Below are 17334 nucleotides of genomic sequence, written 5' to 3'. Positions count from 1 at the left end.
TATGGTATTACTGTATGTTTGTTGTATAAAGAAATACTCATCATAAAAGTGGTCATCATGATGTGGGATTTACAAATAATTTAAGAATAATCTGCAATTTTAAGTATTTGGGATTTTAAAAAGACAAAAAACAAAAACATTATCTTCATATCGTCTCACACATTTTAGTATGGCCCTCAGACTATATTAAGGTGTGAAGAGTGGACTGTGGTGGTTGCTATGGAAACCTCCAAGGCTCAGTGCACCGAAAAGGTGATAAACTCATTAAAAATGAAGCCCTTCCAGCGAGAAAGATAAACTCGGGGTTTGGAAATGTGCTGGACAGGAAGCAGAACAACAGTTATTAATAATTCAAGAAACAAACTTTAGTCTACTCTGAAGATGTTCACACGTCTACCTCGTAGCGGTAGTCAGAGTCTGCTGTTCCAACATAGCACATTCAGTTATATATCTATAGATATGCTCAGAAGTATTTGGACAAGAGTAAGATATTTATTTGAAATATAACAATCAAGACTTTTTGAATGAAACTGCAACAAACACCTGGCAAAGCATCTCCATGAGGATATCTATAGGCCCAAACATATTTAAAAAATAATAAATCATAATTACATTGAAATACTTTGAAGCTCCCATTTAGATGGTTACAACGTAAAAGATTAAGAATTGCAATACACTGAACCCCCGCTATTGACGGAAGTTGGAGACCGAGTCCGACTGCGAATAATTGCCACCCACCTCAAAGGGAAAATTCCAACAAGATGGCAAGAGGACCACATCAACATTTGTACACAATCAGGAACCCCTGAGAACAACTAATAGCTCAAATAATAACTGTAAATTAAGAAGTATCTAAATTAGATCAAGCTATTTAACTTGTCATGTATCCCTGTATTCTGCGCTTTTTCCTTCCATTTGCAGTCACGCCTTTTTTTTTTTTTTTTTTTTTATCTGAGAAGTGAATGTGATTTTCTTTGTTAATTTTACAGTGAACGATGCAGCAGCAGCAGTCATTGGTGGCGAAAGTGTGTGGGCGGCATTATGTAAATTATCTCCACTGTTAAATAAAAGTATCCAGAAAGCTGGACGGCTTAAAAAAACAGAACTCACAAACCCAGTTTCATTTTTCCCAAATGATTTTTATATACAACAATAATTCATATGTGGCGTACATACATTTCAAATAAAAAAATTTGAAATATTGAACCACATCTATGCTTCACATGATGTTTTCAGCTCAGCTTCCCAACACAAAGACATGTTGAAAAGTATTTCCGTGTCCAAGCCAAAGCATTACGATGACCAGTTCTTGGAGATGCCGAGGTGAGAGAGGTGATCTGTGACGGTTTTGTGCTTGGGGAAATTATTGGACTTGGTCTCCTTGATGTTGAGCCAGTTTATTGCCCGGCGCTCAGCGGCGTGTCCGGGCTCCTGCTCCACCGTCATGTAGGGTCGGCTGATCCAGTACTCGTTCTCAGCTTCGCGCTCCAGGTGCTTCAGCATGTTGCGCTTCATCTGCCACGTGACGGGCCGCGGGCGTCGGTATTTGCCGATCCACTGTTTGCCCGGGATGCCCTTACGCAGCAGAGCCAGGGTGAGGAACATGGTGGTCACTCACTTTTCTGATGGAACACACACAGAAAAAGTACAACGCATGTTTAGTTGTTTTTTGTTGTTGTTGTTTTAATTTTAAGTTCAGTGGGACCTTGAACCGCCTCAGTTGCACAGTTTGATCTCAAATAGTCAATGGTATAACCAGTACAATTGTTGATTCTAAAAAAATACTACTAAATTCTATGCATACAATCGTTTGAAATTTAACAATCAAATATTTATTTTATGTGCAGCTGTAACAATGCACTGTCATCATCCACAACTCACGCGCAGTCGTTCCACTCACTTACTGCCTTACTGGATTCAACGTTACGTGACCCTGGCACATTCAGCGGCAATGTTCATTTGTTCTATAATCTTTAAAGAAATAACAGCAACAATCATAACAGGGGCAACGTTTATCTTGTGTCACTACAACTATTTACAATGAGCGCTGCAAAGCACGCTTGGGAGCTGCGTAAACAAAATGTACATAATCCTTCATGTGAGGCATTGCATTCCTGTCGTTCTTTGTTCCCTCTTATCTAAATGCATACATCTCACTCGAACTTTATGAGCCAAAGGGAACTGGAAACAAAACAACACGATTCAATTAAGTTGAGTGACACGATAAAACGTTGTTGTTAAAGAACGCTAACTGGCTAGCAAGCACAATTGTAGGTCAGATAACAAGATGAATTTATTTGATAACATCCAACGAGCAGTATGTTCCCCTTACCTCACTTCTTAGTAAGCGGAATTAGTTCAATAACCGACAACAAACTAGAAAGGGCCAAATTGAAATTGTTTCAAAACTCCAAATGCGCAAATATGAACTGTAGTGGTCAAAGGGCCAACATCCACTTCCGGGTGGTTCTACGGTACGGTAGAAAGCTCAAACTTAAATGTAAGCATTTTTTATTATTTTATTTCCGTGACGATTGGAAATGACACAATGTGACTACAGACAATGTTTCAAAGTTTTATTTTATGAAAATACATTTAAGTGTGGTGTTTTTACGGACTGCAATCCCTGATATAATCATTAGTGGAACCTGCTTGTGCGTTCAGATGAAGGTTTCAACGGTTCACGTACACCCCCTTGTTTTGACATTCGGACTAGATTCATAGGTCCAACGTTGGCAACTAACCTAATTAGTCGATGAGAGAATCAGTTCAAGGTCAAAAAAAAGAAAGAAAAGAAAAAGCGACACTCAGTTTGAAGACAGTTTGAAGCGCTTCCACAAAACACGGCAAACGTGCGCCACAGTGATAGGTACGGCGAGTCAGAGTGCTCAAACCTCATCGATACGGCGTTTGTGTATATTTATTTTATATATAAAATTACAGCTACAAAATTCTTGGTAAATGAAAGATTTTTTTTATTTTAGATAAATTGAATATAGTGGGTAAGTGCAAAATATTTAATTTATTTTGGTTTAATTTAACGGATGTCATTGTTCAGTGACGTCATCTGATCCTTGGACCTGCCTGCGCGTTTTGAAGAGAGGATCAAGGGTTCGTTACACTTCCTTGTTTAGGCATTTAAGTTAGATTCTTCAACGAGTACAATGTTCTCCTTTGAGTTTTTTTCGGCCACAACTTTGACTTTAGTAGTTCTGTTTTTCGCTTTGCTTCTGTTGTGAGTATGCTCGTATTTATTTTTTTTAATTACATTTTTAAAAGTTTTGTTTGTTTTTATTCATCTGTATTGAGTGATATATGTGTTTGGGGGGCTGTGTAGGTATGGTGTGTGGCCCTATGGACACTTCAAAAAGTTGGGAATATCAGGACCGCGGCCACTTCCCTTCGCAGGCACAATGTGGATTTTTAAAAAGGTGGGGAATAAATGCAGCAAATTTTACGATTCACTGCTTTTTTCTTACCCATATAATCTCTTCATCTGGTGACATCTTTCCTGGCGGAATTCCAAGTAGGGCTTAATTGCTGCTGACTGGGAGTGTCACACCAAGTATGGAGACGTGTGGAGGTAAGTGATGTTACACAACTACTCTGACGCAATATATGCTACTAGATAAATAATCACACTAACTAATTGGATATACAGTACTGTAATCACTGAAATATGATGTTATGTTTCCGTGTAGGTTGTTTGATGGCAGAACTCCGGTGTTGATGGTGACGGATCCCGAAATCATCAAGGCGGTGCTGGTGAAAGATTGCTACACTGCGTTCACCAACCGCAGGGTGAGCCACGTCTGGACGAAAGAAACATCACCACCACAACAACAACAAAATAAAAAGAGCTTAAGAGTTGGCTCAAGGCAGAAAGGCAACTAAACACCAGTTTATGCCCCGAAGCCCAAAAGCGATTTCAGTCAAAAGTAGTATTTTTTCTTTAACTTATTTAGTCATAGACTAGTAGTGTATAAAAACAATATAAAAACAAATTAAAACATTTGGATTTATATTGACTAGTTGGATTAAAAAAAAAAAAGTTAATTATAATAACTAATTTCAGGAACTGCTCATTTACATCATTATCTATTTGCCTTTCGTGTTTAAGTACTCCCATTTTTTACATTTAATGTATTTTTTGTGTGTTTTTTTTACATCTAATTGATTTGATTTGTTTTTGCACTTTTTTGTGTCACTCATTTGCTTTTTCTTATGATTTTTCATTGCAATAATAATGTTTGAATTAACTACATATGTGAGGAATGTTGACGGTGTTACATTTCCCTCATAGGACGACTTTGTGTTCGGATCGTTGGCTGATGCAATCACGGCCGTGAAAGATGATAGGTGGAAAAGGATCCGAAGCTCCGTCTCACCATGCTTCACCAGTGGGAGACTGAAGCAGGTACCGATGATGTCATACTGGATACAAAATTTTACTACTCCATTTTTGTGCATCAACAAAACATTTGGAGACAAAAATATGTAATGTTGTAAGAATCAGGATCAGGTTGCGATGTTACAAGAATACTGCCAGAGTGTTACAAGAAAGGCAATGTAAAGTTAACTTTGTAATAAATATTGCTGGGGGGAAATTCATAATGTTATTTGACTAAAAGGCACAGTACTACCCTGCAAAAAATATAAAGCGAGAGAGACTAAAGCCATAGTGATACCAGGAAGATATTATAAAGTTGCCTGAATTTAGTAACTGTTACAAGAACAAACTCAAAAGTTGCACGACTAATCATATGTATAATATATAAAAATGTAATGTAACAATTTGTCATAGCATTTCAAGGGAAAACTTCTAAAAATTTACATTGTATTGTTATGAGAGGCAAAATTACGACGACACATTACTAAAATTCTGATGATAAAGCTATAGTTTGTAAATTAAAGCTATACATCTTCAGGTATTAAGATGTAAAAAAAACATATTTTTCTTAACTGTAATTAACAAGGATGTCTTTTTATTTTTTATTTTTTTATTTTTTTGAAGGTGTTCTCCCTGGTCACTCGTTGCACGGAGCGACTGGTCGACAGTCTGGCCAAAAAGGACCTGAATGAATCTGTGGACATCAAACAGTGTGTATCAAAGACCCATTGTTTGATTTGACCTACTTTACAACTTGATTGTCCTGACATAGTTTTCTTTCTCTCTTTTTCAAAGACTGTTTCTGTAACAACTGTTCTCACAACTTAACCATTTTACCCACGCATTTTTTATTAATTTTATGAACATTGACTCTTTTTTTTTTTTTTTTTTGGCCAAAATAGAACACTTTTCTCAAACTTTACAACTTAGCTTTACAAATTCATTGTTGTACCATTACAGCTTTTTCTCTGAATGTTACATTTTTTTTTTCTGTCAAATTGTTACCTGATCACCAAACAAATAAACGTGTTTTTGTGCGCTGCAGATTCTTCGGCCCATACAGTTTGGACGTGGTGACCAGCGCCTCCTTCAGCGTGGACACCGACTCCATCAACCGGCCGGACGAACCCCTCGTTCTTCACCTGAAGAAAATTATGAACTTCAAATTTTGGCCCATAATGTTACTGCGTATGTAGAGTACACAATGCTAGTGATGAACTTTCTAGTGTATGAACATGTCATATACCCATGCTCTCCTTTTGCAGTGCTTTTTCCTGTTTTTAGCAAGCTGTGCAAGTTGCTGAACGTGGACTTTATGCCCAAAGCCAGCACCAACTTTTTCTTTGGCATCATTAAGAGGTTTAAGGACCAGCATCACACAGAGCAAACGGTAAACAACTTTTTTTTTTTTTTTTTTTTATCACAACATTCTGACTTCCTTGTAAGTGTGGTGGTATCGTGAGTCACATAGCTGGGCACCAGTGACATAACGCCCTACCCTATGATTGATAAATTATATTATACAAAATGATTAAAAACTGAACTTTTGATCTTTCTGATACTGGCTCTACCAATACATTGACGTAGTTTGCCAGATAGATATTGGGAAATAATAAATATGTTTCTGCAGAGTCACGCAGACTTCCTGCAAGTGATGATCCAGCACGAAATACCAGACTCGGCCGTAAAGAACGAACTCGAGCAGCCGAGTAAAGGTACGAATCATCCACAAATTCACGTTGAGGTTTGAATGAGTTTCACATGGGCGTGACTTTTGTTTGCTGTAGGTTTGACGGAAAAGGAGATCCTGTCGCAAGCGTTCATTTTCATCTTTGGGGGCTTTGAGACCACCGCCACCACTCTCACGTATATCCTGTACAACGTCGTCACCCACCCGGAAGCCATGAGGACCCTGCAAGAGGAAATTGACGCTAACGTTCCCAAAGATGTACGGTACACTAATTATTTTCAAAATTTGAAAATGTAATTCTCGCAGCATAAAGATTAATCTAGTTTCTCGTTGATTTATGATTTTTAGTCTCCTAATTTTTCACAAATGAACAACTTCATTTTTGAACTATATGACCTTATTCTAATCTTTATTTTTTGGGGGAAAATTTTATGACTAACATTATTATTTTACATATTACTATATTATTCTGATAACATTTTGTGTTATTCCTGTAATGTTATTAATTTCTTAAACCATAATTTTATTATTATTTATTTTTAGGGATGTCAGGCAATTTTTAAAATTTTTAATCATAATTAATTGCATGACTTCAATAGTATGTTCCAAACGTACAATAGAATATGTCTTTCTAAGTTTCCATACCAGGCGGGATAATTTTTATAATAATTCATAAAATTGAATTAAAATGAAAAAAGATGTACTTTAAAGTATAAGTGATATTGGTTTGTGTTGGTCATTTTACTGCCACCTGATGGCATAATTGCATTTGTAAGACGGTGACAGCTCTGTGCATTTTTCTTTTCTCATTAAGACCTATCTAATCTTCAACATAAAGTAACTTGTGAAATTCTGCACATTTGTAAAATTGTAAACTTAACCCCAGTCTCCACAAAGATATGCATTATTGTTATATTACTGCTAAATTTTGACATGGACGTGTCTTCTGCCTTGCGACTAGAATTCCCCCAGTACAAGACTTTCCACATAAGGGGCGGTCATTAATCGCGCATTAAGAAAATTTGTGGCAAAGGAACCTTAAATTAACTCAAAATTAACACAGAGTTTGACACCCTTAATTTTAATTAAAAGCACCTTTTTTTGGAGGCTAACTAAGTGTTCATTGTCAGAAAAATAATGCCATCTCAAAGTGTCCAAACAGGCTATTGTGGTGTATGTTGCAATGTAACAACTGAGGACATGGATGCATGAATCATCACGTGTGTGTTCTTTACCTCCCCCAAGGGTTCCATTTCATACGAGACACTGCAGGGTATGGAGTACCTGGACAACGTGATTAACGAGTCATTGCGCATCATTCCGCCGGCGCCTCGGCTGGAGCGCATGTGCAAAAAGACCATCGAGGTCGGCGGTCTCACCATTCCGGAGGGGACCCTGGTCACCATTCCCGTGTCGGTGATCCACAAGGACCCCCGCTATTGGAAGGACCCCAATAACTTCCGACCAGAGAGGTAAACCACACGGTCATTAGATCTGTATAGTACTTGTTATAAGATAGTAACTCATTTACTCCCAATAACGTATAAATACATTTTTTTTAATGTTCTATGTGTCCCAAAGACGGATTTATACGTTTTTGTTGTTGTTTTTTTATGCTAGAGCATACAGAAGGCTTTGATGCAGCCTCTCATCTGCAAAGAACGGTTGCAGAAATGGTAGTTATTACACAAACGGCCAGCAGGTGGCAGCAGAGTAAAGGCGATGAACCAGGGCCATGTAGAAAAAAAGCTTTTTCAATTACTTACAATTTTAAATAATTTGTGAAAATTGATGAAACTTAGCTCTCTTCTAATGCTAATTGATGCAAAACGGAAACAGATAGAAACATACCTTTTTTCCTGATGAAAGAAGAGACTTTAATCTTTCTTTTGGTAGGTTCCATGCTTTTATAGCAATAGAACACAATATTCTGTGGGCCTTGCAATATCAGTCAAAATCCAGTAAAACAGCCGGAAGCGAACGGGATTGCTTCTGTAAAAATGGTTGGGAGTGAATGAGTTAAAAAAAAAAAAACACACACACAATCCTAACGAGGTCTATAATCAAAATGTTTCTACTAAGGGAAAAAAAATCACCATGTAGCAAACCATAGTGTCATACCTCAAATTAAATTGCTCAATGAAGGCTTTCCAGATCTGTAATTACTTTGGCACATAATTGGACAATTGCCTTTTATGTCTTGAAAACATATTTCCATCTCTCGGCTTGACATTGCAGGTTCAGCAAAGACAGTGGCGAAGAGGTGAACCCCTACGCCTACATGCCCTTCGGTCTGGGCCCTCGCAACTGTGTGGGGATGCGCTACGCTCTCCTCACCGTGAAGATGGTCCTGGTTCGCCTGCTTCAGAAATACAACGTGGAGACGTGCAAGGACACCATCGTAAGACACGGAGACTCATGTCAGTCGCATTGCTTTTCATGCATCTAATGCCCATCTTTTTTTTTTTTTCTTTTTTTTCTTAGCTTCCTCTGGAGTTTGACTGGAAGTTCCAGCCAACCAAGCCAGTCAAATTAAAGTTTGTGCCCAGAGAATAGGAGGCCAGAAAGGTGTGTCTGAATCTATTTGGTTGTCACTATTTTTTTTACCCTATTAAAATCATCAAATCAATCTGTAGGCTATGTGGTGTATGATTACAGAAGAGGGAAATGACACATGCTGCAGTATATGTACCAGCCAATGGAGGGCGCTGACAGCTGCATAACTATTTTGCTTGTTGCCTTTCCTTTATCCAATTTATATATGCAAATTTAAAATAAACATACTGTTATAATCTTTCATGTCACGTTAATGCAGTCATGTGTTCTTTACAGCAGGGGTGTACTGGCCATAAGGATTTTATGCAACCGTCAGACCATTCCAGGCTGAAATTGTGCGTATCAGGCACACCATGGCTCCACAATATAAACCTTCACAGAACCTACTAAGGTGCACTAGCAGAATAAGTGTCTTGCTAGTAATGTTTAACCACTACTAAAACTCATAAGATTAATATCAAACAAGAAAACAGCACTCACTTTTGTAAACAAAAGCTGTAATGTCTTTCATTTTCATACAAAACAGCCACCATGTGTTCCTTGGCAGCGTAGGCGCTGAAAAGCAACAAACCCGATTTTTGTGTGTTTGCTTAAAAATAATGACCAAAACCTTTTCATGGTCCTGAGTATATCAAAGAAAACAGAAACCAAGTCTCATTCAAGTCTGACAATTAAATCAGACACTAGTAAAACATCAGGAGGCGTCACTGGGTTTGGTGCTTAAAAAATAAACAAAAATCCACAAAAATTGGGTTGCTCTTCCTGGCGAGCCAGCTAGAAGGCACCACGGCAGGTTGTTGCTACTAAAACAAGTCATTCTCCTTCGGCCTCGAAACAATAAAACGGACCCGAGGAAGGTTACAAGTCTTTCCAAAAAAAATAAAATAAAAAAATGACAAGGTCCACATGGGGACGTTTGGCTCGGATTACCTGCAACAGGCAGAAGCACCATTCAACCTACTTGGTCGAGTCCTTAACGCGGCTGGTGAAGGTTAAAACCGGAAATAGACCGTTTCATGTTTGTAAACGATAGGCGACGGGGTACTTCCGGGTGGCAGAAAAGAGCAACCATGACAAACTTGTGTTTGGGGTCCCACTGCCAGATACAAACATTTCCTAAAAATAAGAGAGAATCCAGCAGGACCTGTGTGTGTGAAAGGATAAATCAAGCAGGTGTCGCAAACAATTGTGACAAACGTGATTGCCGTGGACGCCTGGCCACATCAGTCTCAGTGCAGATGAGAAAAAATGAGTGGGAAGCAAGGATATTACTCCAGCAAGTTTTGTCACATTCTGCCGCATTTGTCCAAAATCCCACAGCGCACTACATTTCGAACAAAATGGCCGCCGTCGAGTAAACATTACTCGCGGTGGCATCAAAAAAACGCAAAGGTTTCTGCCACCCAGAAGTGCGTGCGACATCACGGTGAAATGTCTCAAGGTCGGGCCCGGTTCTCTACCGCCGCGGTTGGTGGCGGGTGGAGGCTGAAGACGAGGACGAGGATGGCGCCACGGCCGCCAGCGAGGCGGAGGCGACGGCATCCTCGGCCTCCTCCGGCTCGCTGCCGGCGTGCAGCTCCTGGCTGACGCTGGACTGCAGGGCGGCCGGCGTCAGCCACTCTTTGGGCAGGCAGCTCTGTAGGAAGGGCACGCAGGAGCTGAAGTAGGCCAGGCGGTTCACCCAGCGCGGGATCTCGCGACCACACAGGATCTGGATGATGACAAGAATGTGCAGCGGAACAACAATATGATCGTGTTTAATTTGTGACATTTTTTATTAGAATTATTATTACCATAGCAATCTTCACTATTAGTTTCATTGGAATTAATCGCATTAGTTCAATAGTTAAATGCCAACTAATTGCAAATTGTATCTGTTCTCCATGTACAATCAAATGTACAATAAGATTTTTTTTCTAACTTTTCATACTCTTGTTCACATAAAAGTGGAAAAAAATGTTAAACTAATAGAAATATCTCTACAAAAAATAGAATGTGATGATTACACATCAACATGTACATGATAATTTAGTGGGCATTGAGCTTCTTTCTGGTCATTGCACCTTGGCCACCAGGGGGCGGAATAATACGTACGTATGACTTCTGTACTGTATATGTGACTTTTTTTAAAGTGCTATTTTTTGGCCTGTGACTTTTTAAGGTAACGCATTGAATTCCAAATCCAAATAGTGCAACTGTCACAGAATTGACATTTGTATTATTTTTTTTCTAAGTGCATTTAAAGAAAACACGACAGGTCCAGTCACATCACCTTACGTCAAGGCGCTTTCAAAGAATATTGGAAAAGGGGCTCCAGGTGGAGGAGTGGAACCGTCACTTGCCTTTGGTGCCAGTTGGCGTGGGTTCGATCCTCCGCCTGGGAGAGGCCCATGTATGTGTGGCCTACAAGAAGTAGGCCGCGTGTGTGAGTGTGTATATAAAATAAAATAAAAAAAAAAAAAATAAAATAAAAAAAAAAAAAAAAAAAGAATATTGGAAAAAAGGCCAACGATTGCCTCACTTCTCCATTACGACAACGGAAGCGTCCGAGCGTGTACGTACGTGTGTGTTTGGGTGTGTGTGTATGCCAGCTGGCTGTGCATGCCTGGTCTCGTATCGTTACACTTTAATCCCCATCTCAGTGTTGGGACTAACTGTAAGACTCCCTTGCTCATTAGTCAGAGCAGGATAAGCCGATTTAGCCCTCGCACACTTGCACACGCGTGCACACACAGTGAACACTTCAGTGGCTGTATTGGAGAAGTGAGGCAATCATTTGCATTTCCCCCCCAATAATCTTTAAAAGCAACACAATACATGGATGTTTTGTCGTGTTACCTTTAGGGGGTGAGTGAGAACGGAGTTCTACTATATTTCCATTGGATTTAAATCTATAAACTAAGGATTATGTTGAACCTCCACCAAACAAGCGGCGCTTGCAGTCCCTTGTTTTCCTGCAGTGTACTAATTACATGGAATGGAAAGAAAGTGTGAACACAGCGTACCTCTGACAACGCCGAGGAGAAGTGGTTACAGTTCTTGTGCATGAGGTGGTAAGCGTTGCCTTTGTACTCCTTGCCCATTTCCTCCATGATACGCTCCACGTCGTCCTCGGTGAAGTCGGTGCTTCCCAGGACGATGGCTTCTCTGCACACACATCATCATGCACGCTCAAAACGATCCTCGGACAGTAAAACATACCAGGGTGAACCAAAGCACAATTTATCCCATTGTAAAAAAACAAAAGGCATTACTAATCCTTTAGCGCAAGTTTAACTAAGAGCTCATTAGACATGCAGGTTTTAAAACTTGGACATTTTGTATGATTTCAACAGCAAATTTTCCCCTAGAAGTGTCAGTCCCACACTGTATTTATTTGATTACTGCGGCTCTGTCTGTCAAACACCGCAGGGAACATCAATTAGAGCAGAAGTAATGGGACACGCATGCATGCACACACAATGTGGGCTGATAATGAGAACGGGGAAAGGCATTTTAAACGACTTACTTGAATTTAAAGGTGTCGCCCAGCTCGGTGGCGTCGCCTGGCGTGATCTCAAAGATCCCTGAGAAGGGGTATGGGTGTCCCCCATAGGCAAACTCTAATAGAACACACACACACACACACGTTGAGAAAGGCTTTCAGTGGCGAGGCATGACGTGATGAGATGAGCTCACCTCGGCCGTAGATCTCGATCCCTGAGTGGAAGACACCAATGCCGAGTGTGCTGGTAAATTCGTTGATCCAATACTGAGGGAGCACACACACACAGATTAGACAAAATCCCACTGTTATGTTGTGGTTTGCTAATACAAAAAAAAATAAAAAAATTCAAGTAGATAAGTACTACAAGTATTTGTTTTTCCTGTATGGATTCAGAGGTGTACAACAATTAGGTTTCCATAATATTGACACTCTTCTTTAATTACTACAAAAATCACAAATGAAAAATAAAGCAAAAAAAACAACTAAAAAACAAGCTTAATTCATGACTGTACTTCATATGGTGACTGGTGATCATATTTTTCAATGTTGGCCCAATAACTGCTACTTCATATAACCCCACCCCACTTCGCAGGAATCTATTAAGTTGACGGCACCAATAAAAGGGATTGTAATAGCGTACGGATGCCACAAGATGGAGGCAAAGCACTTAAAAGGTCCTAACATGGCATTCTGAATAATATTGCTTTTGTAGAATAAAAGGCAAACAACTTCAGGCGGAAGTATCAGCTAGCTGGCTGCAGTGCGTCGGTTAGCGCTCTACAGGGCGCCGCGCAGTGATACGAACGAACAGAAAAGTAGTGGCTGGCGGTAATGGCGTCTGACTTTATTCAGGAAAGAGTATTGTGATGGAAACGTATCACGCTTTTGAAAACAAATAGTTTTTAGAAGAAAAACGCTTTATTTCCGAGACCCCAGCCAGTTTGCTGGACTATTTTCCTCTCGTCCAACGCCGGACCAGAACTGGTGTCACCGAACGCTGTCAGGGGTAAGTCAGTGCTGATCGCACACACGGGAGGTGAGGATGAAATTGAGATTCATGTTAAAAAAGCCGAACGATCCCTTTAAGCATCAAAATTAACCAGTATTTTATGTTTCCACTTGCTGTGGCTCAGCCCTGATTGGTCATTACCTGGGCAATGACGTCATTTTCAGCAAGTGTCAAAATGGCCGCCATTGAGATAGATAAAAGCGGGTGTATTTTGCTGTTTAACTCATATACCACAAATGCAATATTTATCAGAATACCGTGTTTAGATTAGCTACATAGAACATATTCTTGGAAAGATTTTTTGGGGGTTGACTGCATAAACACCATAACTCCTATCTTCACATGAGGCTAAGCAAAAGTATTATACAGCATACGAGCCGAAATAAGATGCTAGCACAAACTGGAGTGACATCACACATTGGCAAACAAATATGCACAAGAGTAATTTACATAAACAGTATAACCGTTAAGTCAGTAAAGTCACCTTTTATCATTTACGCAATAAGAAATGTTCGGAGGCAAATTGTAATAGCAAAGTCTATCTACCACATTATCAATTTTCGTATCTTCATCTTTAGAGAAGCAGAAATAAACGTTCACTATTCATTTCACAAGGTGGATTTACATGTTTTAATCTCAAACACAGATGAAAAGTACAATCAGTGAGTCTACCAGAACAACAAAAAATATTTCACAGATGGCGCCAAAGTATACGTGTATTGCAATAGCACAAAAAAAGTGACTAGACAAGAATGTCAGCAAATAACGGCTGATAGGTTCACGTAAAAACACAATATAAACAAAAGTGATTGTGAGAGTATTTTTCATAGCTGCATCCCACCATTAAATTTGTAGTCTTGAGAATATTCACGAGTTCAGCTGCAGTCATATGAAAATGCTTTGAATGAAAATTTTAAAAAGCGCAACGTGACATCTTGTCTATGCGGTTCAAACATAATGGAAAAATTACTTTGATGTCAAATTACATAAACGCTCATGCTTATGCCACGCTTTAACTGTGAAGTATTTGAATATGTAGCCATCTGTAGGAAGCACATTTGTAGCCCTGGCGACACGACGTGACGACAAAAGAAATGCTGCTTGTATCCACCTCGCACTTGTGATGACATAAGAGTCTTATCTCGGAGCTTGTTAAAACCTGCTGCCTGCGTGGCACAATGTGTGTGTGCGTCTTTTTTTTTTTTTTTTGCAACGGAAAATGTGGAAATGTCATTTTACATTAAAAAGTAAATATTTGGAATTTAATGTACATAATACACATACATGCTCATAAATCAAGCTCCCACTGTATTTACGTTTTTTTTGTTTTTTATTTTTTATTTTATTTTTAATTTTTTTTTACATTTGTGTCATGTTCTGTGGCACTTTTGCAATATAAAATATGTTCCCTGGCTCAATAAAGGATAAGAGACGCTGCACTACAGCACTCACAGAGCCAAACAGGAAATGCACTTAACCGAGACAGGCAGGCCGGCGGCGGCAGCGGGGGATGGACGCGCTTTTTCGGTGGGCTTCTCTCTTGGTGTGATGATCCTGAAAGTCATGTGACACTATTGATCCTTCAATGGATAGATGAATGAGCCATTTTGAGGAGATACTTCTCCTGGAAGCGCCACAGTGCACTGCAAGATGCACCGTCTCATCTGAAGTGTATTCCTGAGACTAAATATTGTATAAAATTCCATATCATTAAATTGTAAACAACAGCAATGTCAATGAAAAGCAATTGTACTAGAAAGTATTTTCGAGTACATAGACCGACTATCAACTTCAAGGACAACAAATAAAAGCGGTTTGAGCATTTATTTACAGTTTACGTTCATAATTCTGCATACTACTAGGATATTGAATATCAGGAGCTTTTAGAAATGTTTAAACTGTGGTGCTCACACTGTATATCATGTGGCCTTTCACCAACTATTTGAGTCAAATTGCTTTGGCCACGTAGTGTTAGCCTGATATGGACACAAAGTGTGGATAAATGGTTTGTTGTCCTTAATGCCACATTCCTCATTCCCGCACTAGTAGCAAACATTCGCACATGACAGACCAAGAGGAAGTGAAAGGAGGGGCGAGGGTGGCGTTTGAAGTCTTCTTCTTTTTTTTTTTCTTTTTTTTAAGCAAAGTGCAAACTTGATAGTGTCTTTTTTTTCAAGAAAAAGGAAGCAGGCTGCAGTGAAAGTAACTGAACATTGAATTATTGTGCTTTAAAAATATGAATACATGATATTTGCAATTGTTTTTCTACCATCTGTAGATCCCATTTAAAAGACACTGAACGTTGTTTCAGACTGCCTTGATATTCACATTGGTTAGATACCATTACAAATACGTGTTTTGCTTTGTGTGTAGCGTGCCAAAATTTAGATACACTGCTGCTTGAGCGAAATAGGGAAAAAAAAAATGTAGGTGAACTTAACGTAAGGTTAACGACCAACCTGAGCTATACAGTCAGTACCTGTTTTGTTTTGTTTTTTGTTTTTTTACACATTCGTTTTTAGTGTTTTATGATGATTTTATATTTTATGGCAACGCGCTATTGATAACACGAAACAAAAACAAAAAAATTAACCCATGTGAGAGCGGCTGTGTGCCTCTATACTGTACTGAAAAATCCAAATATGAATCCAGGTACACTACACGCGAGACTCGAGTGTGTGACTGTGACACCAACAACCTTGTTAGCAAGTGAAATAGCAGGCATAAGGGCCATTCTGAAGCCTCTCAACAAAGGCCTCCTGCGGAAGAGTCCACCGATGTGTCAATCAATGATTCATCAATACTTGAGTCTGACTCACCCCCTGCCTCCTTTGTATGATGACAACGGGGTGACTCTGCCAGTGTCACCCGGTCGTAAAGACGCTTCTGCTATGAGGAAACACTGGTGGCTTACTAAAACTTTGAGGTCACTGTGTGTCGAAAGCACCATTCACACATTTTCACAATTTTTGTTTCTTCCTCGGGATCCGGACTAACCCTTATACGATGAATACTGTAATATCCATTATTCCCACAGAGCAAGCAGAATATTATGCCTTAATTGTTGTATGCTCTGCTTGTATGTGTTATTCGTATGTGACAGTGTTCAAGAAGGTGACTGAAACAGTCCCCAGAACTGTCAACGTTTCCACCACATTTTCCACAAGTTCCAGCATGCAGAAACATTTAGTTGTTGGGCTTTAAAGGGTCATCATAGGGAATCTCAAAGGAGTAACAGAAGCGATCACTGTCTGTGTCCCACCAGTCACATCTGCACAGGTTTCTTAAGAACAGTATCTTTGTTGGCCTTTGAAGGGTGATGCGTGACTCTTGAACAACAGGATAAGAACGGTTGAACTAATTAATTTACTGATATTTGTTTTCACCTCAAAAGGCGTGGTGTAAAACGTGAAAAATACACGTCAGGGCCACTCACCAAATTATTAATCAGACAGAGGATTATTGTACTGTAATATATTTAGAAAATATCTGTAGTTCATAATACTTTTTCGTGCAAATTAGTTAACCTACCATATCGTAGACATTTAGGATGATCGGCTCGTTTGCCATCACACTAGTAGCGTTCTCCTCCACTAGGCAACCCGGTGGTGGTGCTTCTTCGGCGGGGTCCTCGACCTCCTCCTCCTCCACTCACCCCCGACTTCTTCCTCCTTCCTCCCAGCGCGAGAGGCTCCAAAAATAACCGTGAACCCCCACTCGTCAAACTTCAACACTTTTGCCACAAACGATCGGGAGAGGGAAACGCTTCATCGGCTGCGTGGCGTCCACCATCTGACAGCCAGGCTTTTGTCAAGCCCGGTGTTCATCAAAACCACGAGAAAGCAGCTCCGATAACGTAAATTCGCCGACAAAGGGCTTAACTTTAAACCTCCTTTAGCTCGGGGGAAAATGAGTTTTCGCGAGGTAATTAAACGACATATAAAACGCTTCGTAAAATGACGTAATGTCTCACCGAAGCGAAAGCTACTCCAGCTAGCATAGGGGAGACGAAGAACGAAACAGGAAAGGAAGAGGAGTCTGTGGGAAGGGAAAATTTGGACCTTGAGTGAGAGTGGGCGAGGAGAGCTCACGATCGAGCGTGACGAGCGATGAGCGCCGCAATCGATTAGTCGTCTTTGGGACGTTGCGGGGAATTCTGGGTACTGTAGTTGATTAACTAAAGCAACTATTCCACAACAAAC

At 39.8% G+C, this 17334-nt stretch overlaps 3 protein-coding genes across 6 annotated transcripts; 1 reads left to right on the top strand and 2 right to left on the bottom strand.

Moving 5' to 3' along the window:
* Positions 1 to 1118: 1118 nt before the first annotated feature.
* mrpl57 (mitochondrial ribosomal protein L57) lies at positions 1119 to 3611 on the bottom strand. 3 transcript variants are annotated; one of them, XM_077495194.1, is made up of 2 exons: positions 3480 to 3611; positions 1119 to 1622 (listed from the first exon to the last, which is right to left on the bottom strand). In XM_077495194.1, the coding sequence occupies exon 2, from the start codon at positions 1603 to 1605 to the stop codon at positions 1294 to 1296; it is 312 nt and encodes a 103-aa protein (XP_077351320.1). In that variant the 5' UTR covers positions 1606 to 1622; positions 3480 to 3611; the 3' UTR covers positions 1119 to 1293. The 3 variants fall into 3 exon arrangements, with proteins under 3 accessions (XP_077351320.1, XP_077351319.1, XP_077351318.1); XM_077495193.1 differs by lacking the exon at positions 3480 to 3611 and adding an exon at positions 2745 to 2892; XM_077495192.1 differs by lacking the exon at positions 3480 to 3611 and adding an exon at positions 2333 to 2474.
* LOC144001139 (cytochrome P450 3A56-like) lies at positions 3057 to 8877 on the top strand. Of its 2 annotated transcripts, none has more exons than XM_077495190.1 (13): positions 3057 to 3111; positions 3338 to 3431; positions 3531 to 3583; positions 3702 to 3801; positions 4304 to 4417; positions 5015 to 5100; positions 5436 to 5578; positions 5656 to 5780; positions 6021 to 6105; positions 6178 to 6338; positions 7326 to 7552; positions 8319 to 8481; positions 8565 to 8877. In XM_077495190.1, the coding sequence occupies exons 2-13, from the start codon at positions 3414 to 3416 to the stop codon at positions 8634 to 8636; spliced, it is 1347 nt and encodes a 448-aa protein (XP_077351316.1). In that variant the 5' UTR covers positions 3057 to 3111; positions 3338 to 3413; the 3' UTR covers positions 8637 to 8877. The 2 variants fall into 2 exon arrangements, with proteins under 2 accessions (XP_077351316.1, XP_077351315.1); XM_077495189.1 differs by having other exon boundaries at positions 3088 to 3235.
* A 235-nt stretch (positions 8878 to 9112) lies between these two features.
* On the bottom strand, positions 9113 to 17244 carry desi2 (desumoylating isopeptidase 2). Its single transcript, XM_077495191.1, has 5 exons — positions 16664 to 17244; positions 12315 to 12387; positions 12145 to 12238; positions 11642 to 11783; positions 9113 to 10347 (listed from the first exon to the last, which is right to left on the bottom strand). Exons 1-5 carry the CDS (start codon positions 16700 to 16702, stop codon positions 10093 to 10095), a joined length of 603 nt encoding a protein of 200 aa, XP_077351317.1. The 5' UTR covers positions 16703 to 17244; the 3' UTR covers positions 9113 to 10092.
* Between the last annotated feature and the right edge of the window lie 90 nt (positions 17245 to 17334).

The sequence above is a fragment of the Festucalex cinctus genome, chromosome 14, assembly GCF_051991245.1.
Source record: "Festucalex cinctus isolate MCC-2025b chromosome 14, RoL_Fcin_1.0, whole genome shotgun sequence".
Classification (NCBI taxonomy): Eukaryota; Metazoa; Chordata; class Actinopteri; order Syngnathiformes; family Syngnathidae; genus Festucalex; species Festucalex cinctus.
The sequence above is the reverse complement of the archived record's forward strand: the minus strand, read 5'-3'. Positions and strand labels throughout refer to the sequence as shown.